The sequence below is a fragment of the Equus caballus genome, chromosome 4, assembly GCF_041296265.1.
Source record: "Equus caballus isolate H_3958 breed thoroughbred chromosome 4, TB-T2T, whole genome shotgun sequence".
NCBI lineage: Eukaryota > Metazoa > Chordata > Mammalia > Perissodactyla > Equidae > Equus > Equus caballus.
In genome coordinates this window covers 59502383-59522738 of record NC_091687.1, presented here as the reverse complement: position 1 = coordinate 59522738, position 20356 = coordinate 59502383, and the positions used below count along the sequence as shown (strand labels likewise).

Here is a 20356-nt window from a genome sequence, read left to right as displayed (position 1 = left end):
TGAAAAATATATTACGATGTATTTTAATGCTGGCAGTACAGTTTAAGTGGAAATAGAATACACTTTGCAGTCAGACCTGGGTTCAAATTCCATATTAACATTTTGACCTATGTAATCTTGAGCATTTTCCTTAAACTCTGTGGGCCTGTTTCCTCATTTATAAAATGGAAGCAAAAATGCCCATTTTCAAAATTAGTGTAAAAAAGTTTAAGTACCTATAACATTGCCTGTGTTTCAAAGAGATTCAAAAATTATTACTCCTGTTACTTTCTTTCTTCTATAATCAGAAGTGATCAGTTAGGGTCTAATATGTAAAATAACACAAATCTAAACCCTCCCCAAATTAAACATTCCTGGCATTTCCAAAGGCCAAGTTATCCTGTTCATTTTTCTCATTCAGAGCCAGTTTAGCCGTCAACTGGCCAACCTAGGTATGAATAGGCAATAAGACTTTCAGACAATCCCCAGAGGCAGAAACCACCAATACATAAGATGAAATAACTCCAAACACAAATATAGAGCTCACAGGTACTATGGAAAGCTATGAGTGTTGTGAAATCTATATATGAAAACAAGGACTTCTGTTAAGTTCAATATAATAAACTAAAGAAAACTGCAAGAGGAAATAAATATGCTTGTACCTATGCTAATAAATAATTCATATGAAATATTCCATTCTTCATACACCTCCCCTACTCACAAATAACTACCTCTCAACAATGAGTGGCTTAGATAGATAGCATTTAATAGTAAGACAGAGTTCAATAGTGCAGCATAAAACACACCACTCAGACTAGAAGACAAGATCCACACGAACAGGTGTGCGAGCCACCCGGGTTTACAAGAGTCCCCACTAAGTATTTGTAGTTTATAGTTCCTCCCAGTCCAGATACAATTTACCAATTAATGTTTTATTTACCTAAACAATGTTGCCTAATAACATGGCTGAAATGTCATTTTGACAAATTCTCATATAAAATGGGATAAGATTTATCCACAATCAGTATTTACCTATCCTACCTTTCTTACAACACAATAAAAGAAACCAAATTATCAATATGAAGATACTGTAAAAGTTAAAGATTTCATGCAAAGTATTCTTACAATATCTGGAGTCCCTCTGCTTTCTTGAAAGATAGTATCTCCTTTTGTTCAATAGATAAAAACCATAACAGATAAAAATCCTTGACCCACCACATTTTGACAAGTTTGAATCTTCTCCTGAGCCAGCTTGTATTCTGCCCAAATTATCTCTAATTCATTCAAAGAAGTTGGAGTAGTAAAGCACTCTTCATCCAACATCTGTATAGCATCTGAAAGGTCATTTCCAAAACGAACATTGATGTTGACACGTCTATTTAAAAACAATAGCAAAAAGGAAAAGACCAAGAAATACGTAAGTTGGTGTGCGAATAAGTTACACTTAAATAGTAATGGGCTAAAGTTACTATTTACAACATGTGCTACGAAGAGGTTCTTTTTAAAACTTTACATAAAATCATAAATAACTGATACAAACTTTAATTAAAAAATGTATCTGAGAAAAAATTAAGTATTTTTTTTAAAACTTTATATAAAAGGACAACATAAAAGTCTGCAGAAGGGCCAGCCTGGTGGCACAAAGATTAACTGCACACATTTCGCTTTGGCAGCCCGGGGTTCACTGGTTCAGATTCTGGCTGCAGACATGGCACCACTTGGCAAGTCACGCTGTGGTAGGTGTCCCACATGTAAAGCAGAGGAAGATGGGCATGAGTATTAGCTCAAGGCCAGTCTTCCTTAGCAAAAAGAGGAGGACTGGCAGCAGGTATTAGCCCAGGGCTAATCTTCATAAAAAGAAAAGACACAAAAAAAGTCTGCAGAATTTAAAATGATGTCAAACGGAACTTCAATTCTAGTCAACAATTAGATTTGCAAACACTCCTTTTAAAATTTTAGACTTAGCCAATCTTGTTTACCAAGATTATAGGCACACAGGGGCCAGCACTGTGGTGCAGCAGTTAAGTTTACAGGTTCTACTTTGGCAGCCTAGGGTTCACCGGTTCGGATCATGGGTGTGGACCTATGTAACGCTTCTCAAGCCATGCTGTGGCAGGTGTCCCATATATAAAGTAGAGGAAGGTGGGCACAGATGTTATCTCAGGGCCAGTCTTCCTCAGCAAAAAAGAGGACTGGCAGCAGATGTTAGCTCAGGGCTAATCTTCCTCAAAAAAACAAAATAAAAAAATAAAAAATAGAGGACCGGCCCCATGGCCGAGTGGTTAAATTCGTGTGCCTCTGCTTCAGTGGACCAGGGTTTCACCAGTTTGGATCCTGGGCACGGACATGGCACCACTCATCAAGCCATGCTGAGGCAGCATCCCACATGCCACAACTAGAAGGACTCACAACTAAAAATACACAACTATGTACTGGGGGGCTTTGCGGAGAAAAAGAAAAAATAAAATCTTTAAAAAAATAAAAATAAAAAAGACTATAGGTACATAGTCCTTGCACCCTAACAGTAGACTAGCATTTGCAGAGTTTAAAAAATAAATCCAAAAATTATAAATGCAAAGAGAGAAGCAGGCCAACTAGCAAAATCAACAAGGTCCATCCATATTCATTTTTCCAGCTTCCAACTAGACTGCCACATTCTAAAAGCACATTATTGCCTCAAATGTGGATTAAAATATATTGGATTGTTTGGTCCAAAGTCTGTCTCACAGCTTTGTCAGTGTAGGCACTTGATTTTCAGCAGTGCATCAAAAGCTGATTAGACTCAAGGATGCTGCCAAGTCGGTGGTGTAGGCGGACTCAGAACTCACCTCCTCCCATGGACACAACAAATTTACAATTACTCTTGGAACAATGGGCCCTCGGAGAGAACTGAAAACTTGATAAAAAGAACCCCCACAACAAGGGACAGTGCTGACTGAGGTGGAAGAGACAGAAATTCCTCCAGAACCTCCACAGAGAGAAAAAAGCCACCTTCCATGCGCAGGGCTTCACAGCCAACCAGGGGTAATCTTAAGGTACAAAGCCTTCCCTGGAGGAGAGGGGGGATCTGAGCGAGGGAGCATTACCACACTAAGTGGCTTTTAGACTCAGAACAACTGAGACAAGTGTCATAATGTCTGGCTTTGCTGGCTATTAACTACAACAGGGAATACCCCCAGAGAAGCTATCAGACATAAGGAGAAAAAAGCCTGCTCTTAAAGGGCCCACACACAAATTCACCCATTTTGGAAAGCAACCTAAAATCACCAGAAAGAAAGATGCACAGTCCTTTGGTGAAAAGAGACTCACCCTGATAGGTTCTGGGTGCATCTGCGTGAGAGGTGAGACCTTCCCAGGCTGGGAGCACCTCCCCAGGGACTGAAACATTGGCAGCAGCCATTATGTGACCTAGTACAGGCGTGTTGACACAGACGCTGGCAGACGCCATTGAAGTTCTTTCCCTGGACTGTTAGTGTAGGGGTCTGCCCCACCTACTAGAGCACAGATTTAATCCAGCTCAGTCAGGGCAGGAAGCCCACCCTAGGGATTGGCCCCACCCAACAGCAAGCCCTCAAGCCACTTGTGGGCCCGCACAGGGGGGGTGCCTAGGAACTCTGCAGGGTGGCAAGTGGGTCTGCCTCTGCAGGGCGGGACATGTGCAAGGGATGGGGCTGCATGGATCCAGTGTATGGAGCAGGGCAACTAGGTCCACTTCAGTGGGTCTGGGCATGTACCCAGAACAGGACTGTGTTGACAGGGTGTGTGGCCCTGCAGGGTGCGGCTTGTCATCTGCAGCAGACTTGTGCTTCTCAAACAGCCAAGTAGGGGATCGGCCCTACCTCCCAAAGCCTAAAACGACTGAGTGCTCCCATGCCTGGGGCCAGCCCCACTCAGCTACACTCCTGAGAGAGTTGACAACAGCATCACAGGCCGGAGGGCTACAGCAATTGTAAGGTCCTAAGCCTACTAATTTAACAGAAAAACTGCAACAGGAATGTGCTATTAGACCTTGCAGCCAACTGTGCTGGGGCTGCCCATGCTCAGTAAACTGACTGAAGGGACCACAGCAGCCACACACAGCTGAGCATTATAATCAGCTGGCCAAGGGGATAGCCTAGCTTCCCTGGTCACCTGTAGCAAGAGCAACCATGCCCCAACAGAAGGACAGACACAGCCCACACAAGGGACACTCTTGGAACAGTTGGAACTGGTGACAAGAGAGAAGCACACTGTTGGGCCTCATAAGGGATCTCTTACATAAGGCCACCTCTCCAAGGCTGGGAGACATAACTGACCCACCTAATACATAGATATAAGCACAGAGAAAGACACAAAATGAGGAGACAAAGGAAAGCGTTCTAAGTAAGGGAACAGGACAAAATCCCAGAAAAAAAACTAAATGAAATAGAGATAAACAATCTACCTGACAAAGAGTACAAACTAGGAATCATAAGGATGCTTACTTATCTTTGGAGAAGAATGCATGAACTCAGTGAGAACTCAACAAAGAACTGGAAAATATAAAAAAGAATCAATCAGAAATGAACAATACAATACTGGAAATGAAAAGTTCACTAGAAGGACTCAATGGCAAAGTACACGATACAGAAGAACAGATAAGTGAGCTGGACAAAAGACTAGAGGAAATCACCCAAGCTGAACAGATAAAACAAAAAAGAATTTAAAAGAACAAGAAGAGTCTAAGGGACCTCTAGGACAATATCAAGCACACTCACATCCGTATCATAGGTGTCTCAGAAGAAGAAGAGGGAGACAAAGGGGCAGACAGCCTATTTGAAAAAATAATAGCATAAAACTTTCCTAACATAGGAAGAAGACAGACATCCAGGTACAGGAAACACAGAGAGTACTAAGTACGATGAACCCAAAGAGCCCCACATCAGGACACATTATAATTAAAACGTCAAGAATTAAAGATAAAGACAGAATCCTAAAAGCTGCAAGAGAAAGGCAACAAGTTACACACAAAAGAAACCCCATAAGCCTATTAGCTGACTTCTCAGCAGAACCTTACAGCTTAGAAAGGAGTAGCACAATATGTTTGAAGTGCTGAAAGGAAAAAACCTACAGCCAAGAATTTGCTACATGGTAATGTTATCATTCAAAATGGAAGGAGAGAGAAAGATCTTGCCAGATAAGCAAAAACTAAAGGAGTTTATCACCAAGAAATCAGCCTTCCAAGAAATGCTAAAGGGACTTACTTAAGTGGAAAAGAGAAGACCACAAATAGGAATAAGAAAATTATCCGAAAAAAAAACCAGTAAAATCATTGATAAAGGCAAATATACAGTAGAAGTAGCAGATCAACCACCTATGAAGGTCAAAAGACAAAAGTACTAATATTATGTATTTCCATGATAATGGATACACATACCAAAAAAAGTTAGATATGATATCAAAAACATAAAATGTGGGAGGAAGGGAGTAAAAGAGTAGAGCTTTTAGCAAGAGGTCAAACTAAAGAGACCATCAACTTAATACAGATTGCTATATATGTAGGTTATTATATATGAACCTCATGGTAATCACAAACCAGAAACCTATAACAAATACACAAAAAATTAAGAGAGAGAAACCCAAACATAATACTAAAAAGGCCATCAAACCACAAGAGGATAGAGCAAGAGAAGAAAGGAACAGAGAAGAACTACTAAAACACCCAGAAAAAAAGTAACAAAATGGCAATAAGTACATTCTTATCAATAGCCACTTTAAATATCAATGGACTAAATGCTGCAATCAAAAGTCATAGGTGGCCAATTGGATTAAAAAACAAGACCCATATATATATATATGCTGCATACAAGAAACACACTTCACACCTAAAGATACTCAGAAACTGAAAGTGAAGGGATGGAAAAAGATACTCCTTACAAATGGCAATGAAAAGAAAGCTGGGGTAGCAATACCTATAACAGACAAAAAAGACTTTCAAACAAAAACTGTAACAAGAGACAAAGAAGGGCACTACATAATGATAAAGGAACAACCCAACAAGAGGATATAACAATTGTAAATATCTATACAGTCAACATAGGAGTATCTAAATATATAAAGCAATTTTTAACAGACATAAAGGGAGAAATACCAACACAATAACAGTAGGGGATTTTAACACTCGACTTACACCAATGGACACATCATCCAAACAGAAGATCAATAAGGAAACACTGGCCTTAATGACACATTAGACCAGAGGGACTCAGTAGATATATACAGAACATTCCATCCAAAAACCACAGAATACACAGTCTTTTCAAATGCACATGGAACATTCTCCAGGAGAGATCACATATTAGGCCACAAAACAAGTCTAAATAAATTTAAGAAAATTAAAATAATGGCAAGCATCTTTCCTGACCACAACAGTATAAAACTAGAAATCAACTGCAGGAAGAACATTGGAAAAGCCACAAATATGTGGAGATTAAACAAAACGTTACTGAACAACAACTGGGGGTCAATGAAGAAATCAAAGAAGAAATCAAAAAATACGGGGAGATAAATGAAAATGTGACATGCCAAAATTTATGGGATACAGCAAAAGCATTCTGAGACATAACTTTCTAGCAATACAGGCCTACCTCAACAAACAAAAATTTCAAAATAAAAAATCTAACAGTGCACTTAAAGGAAGTGGAAAAAGAAGAACAAACCCCAAAATCAGTAGAAGGAAGGAAATGATAAAAATCAGAGCAGAAATAAGTGAAATAGAGACTAGAAAAACAATCGAAAAAAATCAATGACACTAAAAGCTGGTTCTTTGAAAAGATAAACAAAATTGACAAACCCTTAGCTAGACTCACAAAGAAAAAAGAGAGAAGGCTCAAATAAAAATCGGAAATCAAAAGGAGAAGTTACAACAGACACCTTAGAAATACTAAAGGTTATAAGAGACTACTACAAAAAGCTATACAGCAACAAATTGGATAATGTAGAAGAAATGGTAAATTCTTAGAATCATACAACCTTCCAAAACTGAACCAAGAAAAAATAAGAGTATTTGAATAGACCAACCACTGGTAAGGAGATTAAAACAGTAATCAAAAACTTCCCCAAAAATAAAAGTCCAGGAACAGACGGCTTCCCTGATGAATTCTACCAACTTTCAAAGAAGACTTAACACCTACCCTTCTCAAACTCTTTAAAAAATTGAAGAGGAGAGGAACCTTCCTAACTCATTCTATAAACCCAACATCACTCTGATACCAAAACCAAACAAGGACGGCACAAGAAAAAGAAAATTACAGGCCAATATCATTGATGAACATTGATGCAAAAATACTCAACAAAATACTAGCAAATCAAATACAACAATACATTAAAAAGATCATACACCATGATCCAGGGAGATTTATTCCAGGGATGCAGGGATGGTTCAACATCCACAAATCAATCAACGTGATACACCATGTAAACAAAACAAAGAATAAAAATCTCATCATCATCTCAATGGATGTAGAGAAAGCATTTGACAAGATTCAACATCCATTTATGATAAACTCCAAATAAATGAGTATAGAAGGAAAGTATGTCAACATAATAAAAGCCATATAAGACAAACCTACAGCTAATATCATTCTCAATGGAGAAAAACTGAAAGCTATCCCTCCAAGAAAAGGAATCAGACTTGGATGCCCACTTTCACCACTCTTATTTAACACAGTATTGGAAATCTTAGCCAGAGCAATCAGGCAAGAAAAAGAAAGAAAAGGGATCCAAATTGTTGAGAAAGAAGTGAAACTGTCACTATTTACAGAGGACATGATTTTATATTTGAAAACCCTAAAGAATCCACTAAAAAATTTCTAGAAATAATAAATGCAACAGTAAAGTTGCTGGATACAAAATCAACAGACAAAAATCAGTTGTGTTTCTATACACTAACAACGAAGTAGCAGACAGAGAAATTAAGAATACAATCCCATTTAAAACTGCAACAAAAAGAATAAAATACCTAGGAATAAACTTAACCAAAGAGGTGAAAGACCTGTACACTGAAAACTATAAAACACTGTTGAATGTAACTGAAGACGACACAAGAAATGGAAAGACATTCCATGGTCTTGGAATGGAAGAATCAACATAGTTAAAACCCCCATACTTCCTAAAGCAATCTATAGATTCAAGGCAATCCTTATCAAAGTTTCAACAATACTTTTCACAGAAATAGAACAAAGAATTCTAAAATTTATATGGAACAACAAAAGACCCCCAAAGAACCAAAGGAACCCTGAGAAAAAAAGAACAAAGTTCGAAGTATCACAATCTTTGACTTCAAAACATACTACAAAGTAATAGTAACTAAAATAGCATGGTAGTGGCACCAAAACAGACACACAGATCAACAGAAGTGGAATCAAGAGCTCAGAAACAAATGCACACATCTACAGACAGCTAATTTTCGACAAGGGAGCCAAGAACATACAATGGAGAAAGTAAAGTCTCTTCAACAAATGGTGTTGGGAAAACTGGACAGCCACATGCAAAAGAATGAAAGTAGACCATCATCTTACACCATATACAAAAACTAACTCAAGTGGATTAAAGACTTGAATCTAAGACCTGAAACCATGAAACTTCTAGAAGAAAACATAGGCAGTATGCTCTTGGACATCAGTCTTAGCAGCATATTTTCAAGGACTATGTCTGACTGGGCAAGGGAAACAAGAGAAAACATAAATAATGGGACTACATCAAACTAAAAAGCTTCTACACAGCAAAGGAAACCATCAACAAAATGAAAAGACAACCTAACAATTGGGAGAATATATTTGCAAACCATATATCTGATAAGGGGTTAATATCCAAAATATATAAAGAACTCATACACCTTAGCAACAAAAAAACTAACAAACCAATTAAAAAATGGACAAAAGATCTGAACAGACATTTATCCAAAGAAGATATACAGATGGCCAACAGGCACATGAAAAGATGTTCAACATCACTAATTATCAGGGAAATGCAAATCAAAACTATAATGAGATATAACCTCATGCCTGTCCAAATGGCTATTATTAACAAGACAGGAAATAACAAGTGCTAGAGAGGATGTGGAGAAGGGAACTGTCATTCACTGCTGGTGGGAGTGCAAACTGGTGCAGCCACTATGGAAAACAGTATGGAGAGTCCTCAAAAAATTAAGAATAGAACTACCATGAGATCTAGCTATTATACTGCTGAGTATTTATCCAAAGAACACAAAAATATGAATGCATAAAGATGTATGCACCCCTATGTTCATTGCATTATTCACAATACACCAGACCCCAAAGCAACCTAGGTGCCCATCAAGGGATGGATGGATCAACATGATGTGGTATATATACACAATGAGATACTCCTCAGCCATAAAAAAGGATGAAATTTGGACATTTGTGACAACACGGATGGACCTTGAGGGTATCATGGTAAGCAAAAGAAGTCAGAGGGAGAAAGTCAAATACCATACCATCTCACTCATAAACAGAAGATAAAAACAACAAACAAACACAGAGAGACAGAGATTGGACTGGTGGTTATCCGAAAGGAAGCAGGGAGGGAGTAGAGTGAAAGGGGTGAATAGGCATATGTGTATGGTGATGGATTATAATTAGTCTTTGGGTGGTGAACATGATGTAATCTACACAGAAATCGAAACATGATATATATCCAAAATTTATATAATCTTATAAACCAATGTTACCACAATAAAAAAAAAATTTTAGGTTTACAGATTTTTTCTAAAAGAGCAGAAAATTCCCATATATTCTCACCCTTTCAATACTTCAAAAAAATTTTTCAGACACTTTGCACATTATATTGTTAAGACTATATTGCACCTAGGTTGATAGAACGCAGAGACTGCAAATTTCGTGCAATGCTTTGTCAGGAACATATTTACATCCATAGGGTTTACAGCCAAACACATTCAGTCGTTCATTTCACATCTCAGTTGATAATACGATTCAATGACAACGAATGAAAAGAGGCATTATTTATTCACATTTTCAAATGGGTTTTACACGGCTATTAGCCAGGCATAAAAATAACTGAAAAGAAAAAAACGTACTTCTTATAGCCCAGGTGGGTTCAAATAAGTACTAAGAAGTTATATGAAGTCATATGAAGAAGATATTGAAAGGTAAAAGTGTCTCATATTTATGCTACTTTGGTTAAAGTTTTTTGTCTTCACATGTAAACTTTCAGCCCATCTAAAGAGAATAAAGAATTCATCCTCACAAACCAAAAAAAACAAGAAAAACAAAAGTTGATTAGGCTCTAGAGGGACCAAATTATTCACACTATTTAGATTTATAAACCAGAAGCCAATTGATGGATTTATACTGAAGAATACAAATTGCCACTGGACAAAAGATCAACATGCAGTATTAATTCAGGTCAATAATATCTTAGCATTTCAAAGTACATGAAAAAATGAATTACTGGTTTAAGTTCTATGTGTTGCATGAAAAAGGAACCAGATTGTTTTGAGAACTATTTTTTCCACATTTCAGAAAAAGATGACAAATTATCCCTAACCAACAATAAAGTAACACTCTATTAAAATATCTACATAATTCATATACCGAGCCTGAGAAACACTGAATAAACTTTGCACAAGAGTTGCTAACCAATTTCTTCTCCTTTGTTCTGACTCCATGAAGACCACTTTTCTTCTGACTCTATGAGGACCACTTTTTGCTTCCTTTAGATAGAGTATAAGTAAGTAATTTAAATTAACTAAAATCTTTAGCTTTGGTATAGGCCTGAAAATAACCCCAAGAAAACAACGGGACATAGTAGTTTCCCATCAAACTACTATTTAGAAGTTGTGTTGATTTTTTAATTTCATTCTCATAGATGACTTTACAACACTGTAATTCCATATAGTGACAACAGAACACTGACAAAAACACTGCAAAATTCATCTCACGAGCACTTTAAGCTTCTCTCTTTAAAGTCATAAAAATACAAAGATTAAGTTTCAAACCAAAAACGGTGGGCATATAATTTAAACAAAGCACAAACTAATTAGCAATTATTTTAAATTATCCATCTCAAAAAAATACTTTTACTTACCTAATTTCTTTCAATATTTCAACCTTAGCTGCCAGATTTTTCATTCTGGTACCTACACAAGTCTTCAGAGTGCTTTCTAAATGTTTAGTCAAATCCATGGTAGTTGCTTTCTCTTGCTGAAACAAAGAACAATCACATCCTAGTCAAGACTCAAATAGGAAAGTCTATTCCTACTGTTATTTAAGTGATTTTTAGTCACAATTAAAACTTTAAAGGTTAAAAACTGTTAGGCCACAGGATAACAACCACTGGTTTCCCTAGGGGTTGAGATGTCGAAAAGATAATCTATTCCACTCTTCTGCCTTTACACAGGTTACAAACTCTTATATTTCATCCTAATAAGAAGCCAAGTAGAAACAAAATTTCACATGTGTCTTAACACTTAGATTTTTAAAGGATAAATAAAAGATCCCCAGGGAAACCAAATGATTATCAATGATGATTTGTTTTCTGATGACTTCTTATGTCATTCTGCATTACACAAGAACCCAAAACATCATTTTGTTGACCCAAGGCAGATTAAACTCCCTGATTTTAAGTGATATCTCAAATATGTCTACTATGATTACCCAAAATAATGCATGCAGCAGTAAGATGGATAAATATCTGACAATTTTATTCCAATTATACTAAAACCCAGATACTACAGAGTTAAACTTGGAACTTTTAGTCAATATTTAAACAACATGTTCTCCAGTCCTCATATTCTCTCCAATCCCTCAGTTAAGTAAAGAGAGAGAACCAGTGTATACTGGATGCTTATTAATACTAGGCTACACTCAAGTATGCTCATGCCCTTCTGCTCCCATTTGTTGAGCAGGATGACCACGAAAAATCAGTTTTCTTTGTTCTTAAGTTAGTTTATATCAACTATAATAGTGATGATAATTACTCCAAAAATTACATAAATCTAAGAAATAGGAGAAAACAAAAAGTTGTTGAATCTTTGAAAATGTGTTTAATGCTTTTTCAAAGACTCCATTAAAGCAAATCTTTCATACAAATTGCTAATGAATTCCATGTGGATGAGGAAAAGAATCATTTAAATCTGAAAGAAACACCAACTTAGATAGTTTCTCAAATGTCTTGAACTTATTAATTCACTTGTTAAAAAAAAGGAAATCAGACGACAAATAATGAGCATGGTTTTTAAGACAAAGAATAAGACAAACAGAAAAGACAGCAAATTTAAACCCAAACCACATCAATAATTACATTAAATGAAAATTAGCTAAACAGTGCAATTAAAAGATATAAGATTATCAATCTGGATGAAAAAGCTTAGACTCTACTATATGCTGGTTATAGGAAACACTTGGTAGATATAGAGAGATTAAAAATTGAAGAATGGAAAAGATATACAATGTAAACATGGCCATATTAATATCAGGCAATGTGGACTCCAGTATAGGGAGCACTCCCAGTGATATATAGGGATATTTATATATTTCATATATATATATTTCATAAAGATAAATGAGTCAATTCATCAAGAAGACATAACAATTCTAAATGTGTCTACACCTAGTAAGAAAGCTTCAGAACCACAAAGTAAAATCTGACAGAATAAAACGAAGAAACAAGGGGTTAGCCTGGTAGTGTAATGGTTGAGTTTATACACTCTGCTTTGGCAGCCTGGGGTTCATGGGTTCAGATGCCAGGTGTGGACCTACAGACCACTCATCAAGCCATGCTGTGGCGGCGTCCCATATACAGAATAGAGGAGGGTTGGCAGAGATGTTAGCTTAGGGCCAATCTTCCTCACCAAAACCAAGAAGAAACAGACAAAACCACAACAATATCTGGAGATTTCAACACTCCTCTCTCAGTAACTGACAGAGCAAGTAAACAAAAAATCAGTCAGATAAAAAAGACTTGAACAACACAATCAACCAATTCTACCTAACATTTATAAAACATTCCACCCAACATCTACAGAATATACAATTTTTAAAAGCACATGGAACATTTCCAAAGACACACCATAAGCTGGGTAATAAAAGAAATCTCAATAAATTTAAAAGGACTGAAACCACAGAGTATGCTCTCTGACAGCAAGAAAATAAAAAATCCAGAACAAAAATATACTGGGTGAAAATCTCCAAATATGTGGAAATAAAGCAAGACACTTCTAAATAGCTCATGATTCAAAAAAAAATCACAGGGGAATTTTTAAAATATGTTTAATTAAATAATAAAAACACAACATATCAAAATTGGTGGGTTATAAATAAACCAATGCTTAAATGCTATAAAAGAACAAGGGATTAAAAACAACGATATCAATTTCCATCTAAAAAAGCTAGAAGAGCAAATTAAACAAAGTAGAAGGAAGAAAATCATAAAGTAAGGAAATCAAGTAGAAAAGATACAATAAAGAAAAAATCAACAAAGGCAAAAATTAGTTCTTCGAAAACATTAAGGACTTCCAGTTTCTGGGCCAGCAAGTAAGAAGTTCAGAAGGTGCCACTCCATCCTAACAACAAGCAAAAAGCTGAACTAACTGAAAAATCAACAACTTTTCTTAGATCACTAAGACAGGTGAGGTCACAGGACAACTGGGAGAGACAGAAAGGTAAATACAACTTACTGGAGCAGTAATCTCTGAGGGAACCAGTCTAGAGTAGGGAAACCTCAACTGTAATTGATGAATTGCTGGAGGCTCACTAGGAACAACTCTGAGAGTTAAAACTCCAGGGACCCAGTCAACAGAATGGCCCACCTTACTGTGAATTTTACCTCCTGGATCTCTACCAGGTTCTCAAAGTAAATATCAAAGAAAAATCTCCTCAAGCTTTCAGCAGCAGGAGGGGAAAAGGAACCATTTTGAAATATGCCATAGCATTCTATTCTTCTTAACAAGATCTGCCCTCAGGAGAAACAACGTACATAAAGCCTAACCTGCTGGGGTTTTACCAGAGCCTAACTAGCCCAGGGGGAGGATAATACCCAACTCCAGCCCACTCTAGCCATCCTGTCCTACTTAAGAGGGGCTGTGGGGGGCACTGAGAAGCATGTGTGAAGTTCATAGTCTAAAGGCACATGCTCACTAAAAGACTCAGTGTTTTAGGACTATAAAATGTTTCTCCTCACCCTATACCTTATCACCATATTACTAAAGGCATATTTAAAGTAGTTCCTTTTATCCAGTACATCATGCCTTGCTATCAAGAAAAAATTACGAGACATACTAAAAGACAAAAAGTACAGTTGGAAGAGACAAAGTAAGTATCAGAATCAGACTCAGATATGGCAGGGATGCTGGAATTATCAAACTAGGAATTTAAAACATGATATGATTAATATGCAAAGGACTCTAATAGATAAAGTAGACAGCATGCAAGAACAGATAGGCAATGTAAGCAGAAAGATGGTTATTCTTAGAAAGAAACAAAAAGAAATGCTAGAGATCAAAAACACTACGGCAGAAATAAAACAATGCTTTTGATGGGCTTAGTAGACTGCACATGGTGAGGAAAGAATCTCTATAATCCAAGATATATGAGTTTGTACATCTAAAAAAAGACTTACACAAGAATATTCACAATGGCTTTATTCATAATTGACCAAAACTGGAAACAACCTAAATGCCCATCAACAAGAGAATGGGTAAACAAACTGTGATATAGTGATACAATGGAATACTAATCGGGAATAAAAATGAACAAACTACTGACATACACAACACAGATAAATCTCAGAGACATTATGTTAAGTGAATGAAGCCAGACCCAACAGAACATATATCAGAGGGTGAAATTTATATGAAGTACATGACCAGGAAAATTAAACTATGGTGATAGAAATCAGAATAGTGTCTGCCCTGGCTGGGATGAAAGAGGCACCAAGGAACTTTCTGGGCTTGAAGGAAATGTTTTACATCTATAGTAGGGAAAGCAGATGGCCTGCAATCCATTTACTCTCTTTATAGAAGTCGGACTGGGAACACGCCCAGAGCAAAGAATAAAAGGCAGGTGACTAAGTCTAATCTTCTTGTTAACTAGACCGATAATGAAAACAGACTATTTTCTAAGAGGAAAAGACCTTATCTCTGAAATGCCCGAGCAAGACATCCTGGTGAAGGGACTCATTATAGCGGACAGAATCCAAGATTTATGGATTTATGAGGCAGAGCTCCCTGGAGAATGTCACATATGGATTTAAGGGCTGAAGATTGAGTTCAATTACCAATGGTCAGCGATTTAACCAATCAGGCTTATGTAATGAAACCTCGATTTAAAAAAACCCTCAGAGTAATGAGGTTCCAGACTGATGAACAAATCCATGTGCTGGGAGACTGACAGACCAAGAGACTCCACTACCCCACCTCCAGCCCTCACCATAACTTGCCCCATGCATTTCTTCCTTTTATTTGGCTGTTCCTGAATTATATCCTTTATAATAAAACTATAATCATAAGTTTTATGCAGTTTTAAGCATAAGCCCTTTCCTGAGTTCTATAAGTTGTTTTAGTGAATTACTGAACCTAGGGGCAGGTGGGATCACGGGAACTCTCGAATTTATAGTCAACCAGGCAGAAGTGTGGGTAGCCAGGGGACCTCATTTGTGGCTAATGTCTGAAGTGGGGGAAGTCTTGTGGAACTCAGTCCTTAACTGTGTGTGTGGTCTGAGCTAATTCCTGGTATTTAGTGTCAAAAATGAATTGCAGGACACCCAGCTGGTGTTAGAGAACTGGAGAACCAATGCTGGAATAACATATTTGGTGTCAGAAAAAACACTACACACTTGAAAACGACATAGTATTCTTGGGGGGGGAGCGGGGGACTGCCCTGAATCTGAGGAAACCTTGAGATCTAAAAACACTACACACTTGAAAACGACACAGTATTCTTGGGGGGGGAGCGGGGGACTGCCCTGAATCTGAGGAAACCTTGAGATCTAACTACCATAAAAAGAAATACATGGAGATAAAGAAGTCTGTTAAACAACACAAGGATGCACATTAAGCAATTTAAGGGATATATCAACCAAAATGAAATGTATGGGCTTAACTGGGATCCTGACTAGAAGAAAACCACCACAAAAGGACATTCATCGAACAATATGGGAAATCTGAACACTGACTGAATATTAAATTATATTAAAGAATTGTTGTTAACTTCTAAGTATGAATAAGATTATGGTTGTCTTTTCTGAAGTTGTTTTCTATTAGAGATACATACAAAAGCATATACAGTAAAATATTGTGAATGGGATTTGTTTTAAAATAACTCATGAGGTACAGATTTACAAAAGATTGCCCAAGTGTTTAATAATTATAAAAACTGGGTGATGGGTACATAGGATTAATTATTCAATTCTCTCTCCTTTTGGAATATTTGAAAATTTCCATAGTTAAAAGTTTTTTAAATAACATAAAAGGAAATGTAAATAAGAAATTATTAATCTTTCAAACATCCAATGAAATCCAAAGAAGTAGTTCGGAGTATAAGAAAAAATTTCATCTATAAACAAATATAAAGGAGGAAAGAATGCAGGGGAGTGGGTGGAGGAAAAAGGAAGGAAAGGTAAAGTGACAGAAAAGCAAACAAATTAAGAGCAGATGAGCATACAGATTTCCCAGTTGGCCATTCTTTACCTTAAGCCATTGAACATACCATACCTGCAGCTCCTGGGCAGTCTGTTCTACTTTTGATTCTAATGCCTTATAACTTTCAAGGAGAACCTCTTTCTCTGTTTTAAGCTTTTCATTTTCTTCAATCAGTTTCTGGTCCTGCTTAATTTTTGCCAGGCTGACATTAGACCCTAAATTAAAGTCACCAACAGCCAAACTTTCCCTATTAAAAACAAATTCACTCATTTTAAAAACCAAATTCTATAAGGCTGACAGAAATCAGAAATCTAAACTAACTTATCTTGGGCTTTTTATACCAAAATATATCTTAAAGTTAATTTTGGAAACTTATCTAAAACCTTTACCTAGTTCAACATTAAAAAAATATTTTAATGCAAACTAGATTTTATAACTGAAGTCATACTCCAGAAACAATGCCTCCATCTCAAAGAAAACATATTCCAACTTCCTCATAGCACTATTAACTCCAGCAAATACAGTGAAAAGCATTTCTATGTCAGTTTCTTCCAGTCCCTTCTCTCCCCATCACCCCCACACCATTTGACAGTTTAGTTCCTAAAACACTGGTAAGATCCAAAAAAACAGCTACATTACCCAAGACATGGCATCATGGCTTGCATCATTATACAGAAATATATGAATGGTTTGGTACTTATAAACATCAAATCTGGCTTTCTGCTTCAAGTTTGTATTTTAACATTATCTAAAAAGTGAACTCTTTTTGTAATCAAATCCATCACAGTAAGTTTTTACAGGAAGAACAAAGACTTTCTTTTGTTAAAAAGGAAAGGCAATTCTCAGAAACTCATTAAAATATTCTTAAACCCATAGGAAAAACTTCTAAGCTTATTTGAAATTCTAGCTCTGCCTGAACAATTCAGATTTAGGTGTACATTTTTATTTTTGATAAATGTATTCCAAAGAGCTGGCATGAAGAGTTGGTATGTGAAGTTTAAACAATTTAGGAATTTTTCTTTCAAAATGGCTTTTAATGAAAATATTTCTGCTAAAGCAGAGATGAATACATGTTAGAGAAAAACAGAAATAATCAGTATCATCCCTCAAAATCACTGACATAGTTAAAGACTCCAAAAGCATAAGCCTTGACATCTATTCTACTATGAGAGAGAAGGGCTTCTACCATGAATTAGAAATTTAGTAAGACTAAAAACCCCACCACAGTCTTACTTTGGAAATGTCACATGATTTCCAGCATCATTTTCATTCTTCAAGTCAAGAATCGGCCTCCCACTCAAGCGCCCCTTTGGCCTGCTGAAGGCTGACTGGCTTGATCTATGCCCCCACAAGGGAATAGGGCTTTTGAGGTTCCTGAGGACAAGCTGACCCGGATCTGATTTTTTTTCCTCAGAGATGTTAGTGCTGGAAGTGAGTTTGCATTTTTCTGCAAATCCTTTCTTAGCCACCTCTTCCCCTATATCCACACTGCCATACTCAGCCTGAGCAATAACTGTTCCATCTTGATAGGTTGCTTTAATTCTCATTTTTATTTCCTTTTCAAAAATCAAGCTCCCCAAAAAGGTTCTGCCCTGAGAAAGATAGGAAAAAAAGAAGACATAAAACAGCTACACCAACCTGTTTTTCTTCACTTATTTTGTTTCCGGCCAGTTTTTCCAATGATCTTATTTCTTCACTCTGAAATCTCTATAAAAGCGGTCTTACCTTGTTGCTGGCTATATGCAAATACACTTGCGCATGTGTATGAATATATTCCAATTACACACTTGCTAAAATCTTCCATTTCAGAAGTAGAGCTAATACCTGTATAGGCAGCCATGTTTATATATTTTAAAATGTGTACCAATTAAATACTTTTTTAAGAATAGTTTTTTAAACCAAGAAGATTGTGTTGAGTATTCTGGCCCCAACTAAATATAATGCTGTCCTGAGGAGATACAGCACATAAAAATGAATTTTGGTATCTAGAAAAAGTGTTCAAATTCAACAAAATTTTAACAATAGTTGTTTTGTTTAGGTTTTTTTTTATTTATTTTTTTTTGGTGAGGAAGATTTGGTGAACCTGTTGCCAATCTTCCTCTTTTTTTTTCCTCCCCAAAACCCCAGCACATAGTTGTATATCCTACTTGTAGGTCATTCTAGTTCTTCTATGTGGGATGCCGCCACAGCAGGACTTGATGAGTGGTGTGTAGGTCCACGGCCAGAATCTGAACTGGTGAACCATGGGCCGCTGAAGAAGAGTGCATGAACTTAACCACTCAGCCACAGGGTTGGCCCCTAACAATAGCTCTAAAGGCAGAATCGGGTACTGTGGTTTTAAATTAAGACAAGCAGGAACCCAAAACAGAAACTCAAAGCACAAGACATCAATAATTTTTTTAAAAACCAACAAAAATTATCAAATATCAGATGCTAGAAATTCCTAAATTCAAAACTCCCTTAAACAGAATTTTGTTTAAAGGAGTAACACTTGCACAACTGGCATATGAGAAGTCATATGAGTAATTAGGTATTTACTAACTTTAATTACTGATTATCCATCCAGAGTACTAAGCACAGATAAACATAAAACATATTTGGGATTAGAAGATATCCTGAGATTTAATTTTAATAACAACTTGCTTACATCTCCAGAAAACTGAAATTCCTAAAATTACTTTGATATGATCATATTTGACAATTATTCTTCTCTTCCCAAATTTCTCTAAATTCCTTACCTAATTTTTACCATGTACTATAGAGGAAATGAATCATTTCTCAGAATACATAAGGCATAAATTTGAAACAAAACAGATACAGCTCAGGTCAGCCCCAGTGGCCTAGTGGTTAAGTACAGCACACTCCGCTTTCAAGGCTCAGGTTTGGTTCCCAGGCACAGACCTACACGGTTCTTTCAGTGGCCATGTCGTGCTGGTGGCCCGTATATTAAAATAGAGGCAGACTGGCATGGATGTTAGCTCAGGGTGAATCTTCCTCAGCAAAAAATATATAGGCACTGGTCAAATTTACTGGTTCATATGTTCCTTGGAATAGGGACCTGATGTGATTAACCTGATGAACCATCTCTCTCTTACAGGGAGGAACTTTATTTTTAGGTATATTGCCACTAGATAAATGTGAAAAACAAGACAGTTTATGCAAATAAAGCAAACCAAATAGGAAATCATACCAACAATAATCCAGGTAACGAGTGTAAAGATCAAACTGAAAACGAGAAAATATAAGCTGGTTACAATTTTAAAAAAGGGAGAGAGAAGAGAAGGAAAAGGAAGAAAGAAAAAGTTTTTTGGAGCCCAAGAAACTAAGTAATATTAGTATGGAGTAACTATTTTCACTTTTATAGAGAGTAGAAGTGAGATCTACATAGGAGTTCTCAACCTTTTATGTGTCAAGGGCTCCTTTATCAGTCTGATGAATTCTTTGGAATCCTTCTCAGAAAAATATTTTTAAATGCATAAAATACTTAGAATTACATAGTAAATTATTCCACTGTGATACATTTTAACCCCAAGTTAAGAACCCTTGGGCCTAGAAGAGTCAGAGAAGGAGATTCAAACTACATATGCTCAAGGATTATCAACTACCACTAACCACCCATCCCGCACTAAAAAATGAAAAACATAACTTTTTTAATTCACAAACCAAAATGACATGGTATTTTAAGCTAACAAAATACAGGTCTTATAAATTTTTCAAATCATAAAATTTAAAAATACACAC

At 36.5% G+C, this 20356-nt stretch overlaps 1 protein-coding gene across 22 annotated transcripts in view; it reads right to left on the bottom strand.

Annotated features, from left to right (window-relative positions):
• The window catches only part of STK31 (serine/threonine kinase 31), a 117555-nt gene that overhangs the window by 71918 nt on the left and 25281 nt on the right, over positions 1–20356 (bottom strand). For all 22 annotated transcript variants that reach the window (XM_023638716.2, XM_070264130.1, XM_070264133.1 and 19 more), the window contains 4 exons: positions 17849–18207; positions 16688–16862; positions 11065–11180; positions 1195–1354 (listed from right to left, as the gene is read on the bottom strand). In XM_023638716.2, the coding sequence (XP_023494484.1) occupies positions 1195–1354; positions 11065–11180; positions 16688–16862; positions 17849–18207 (810 nt within the window). The remainder of the gene's footprint in view (positions 1–1194; positions 1355–11064; positions 11181–16687; positions 16863–17848; positions 18208–20356) is intronic.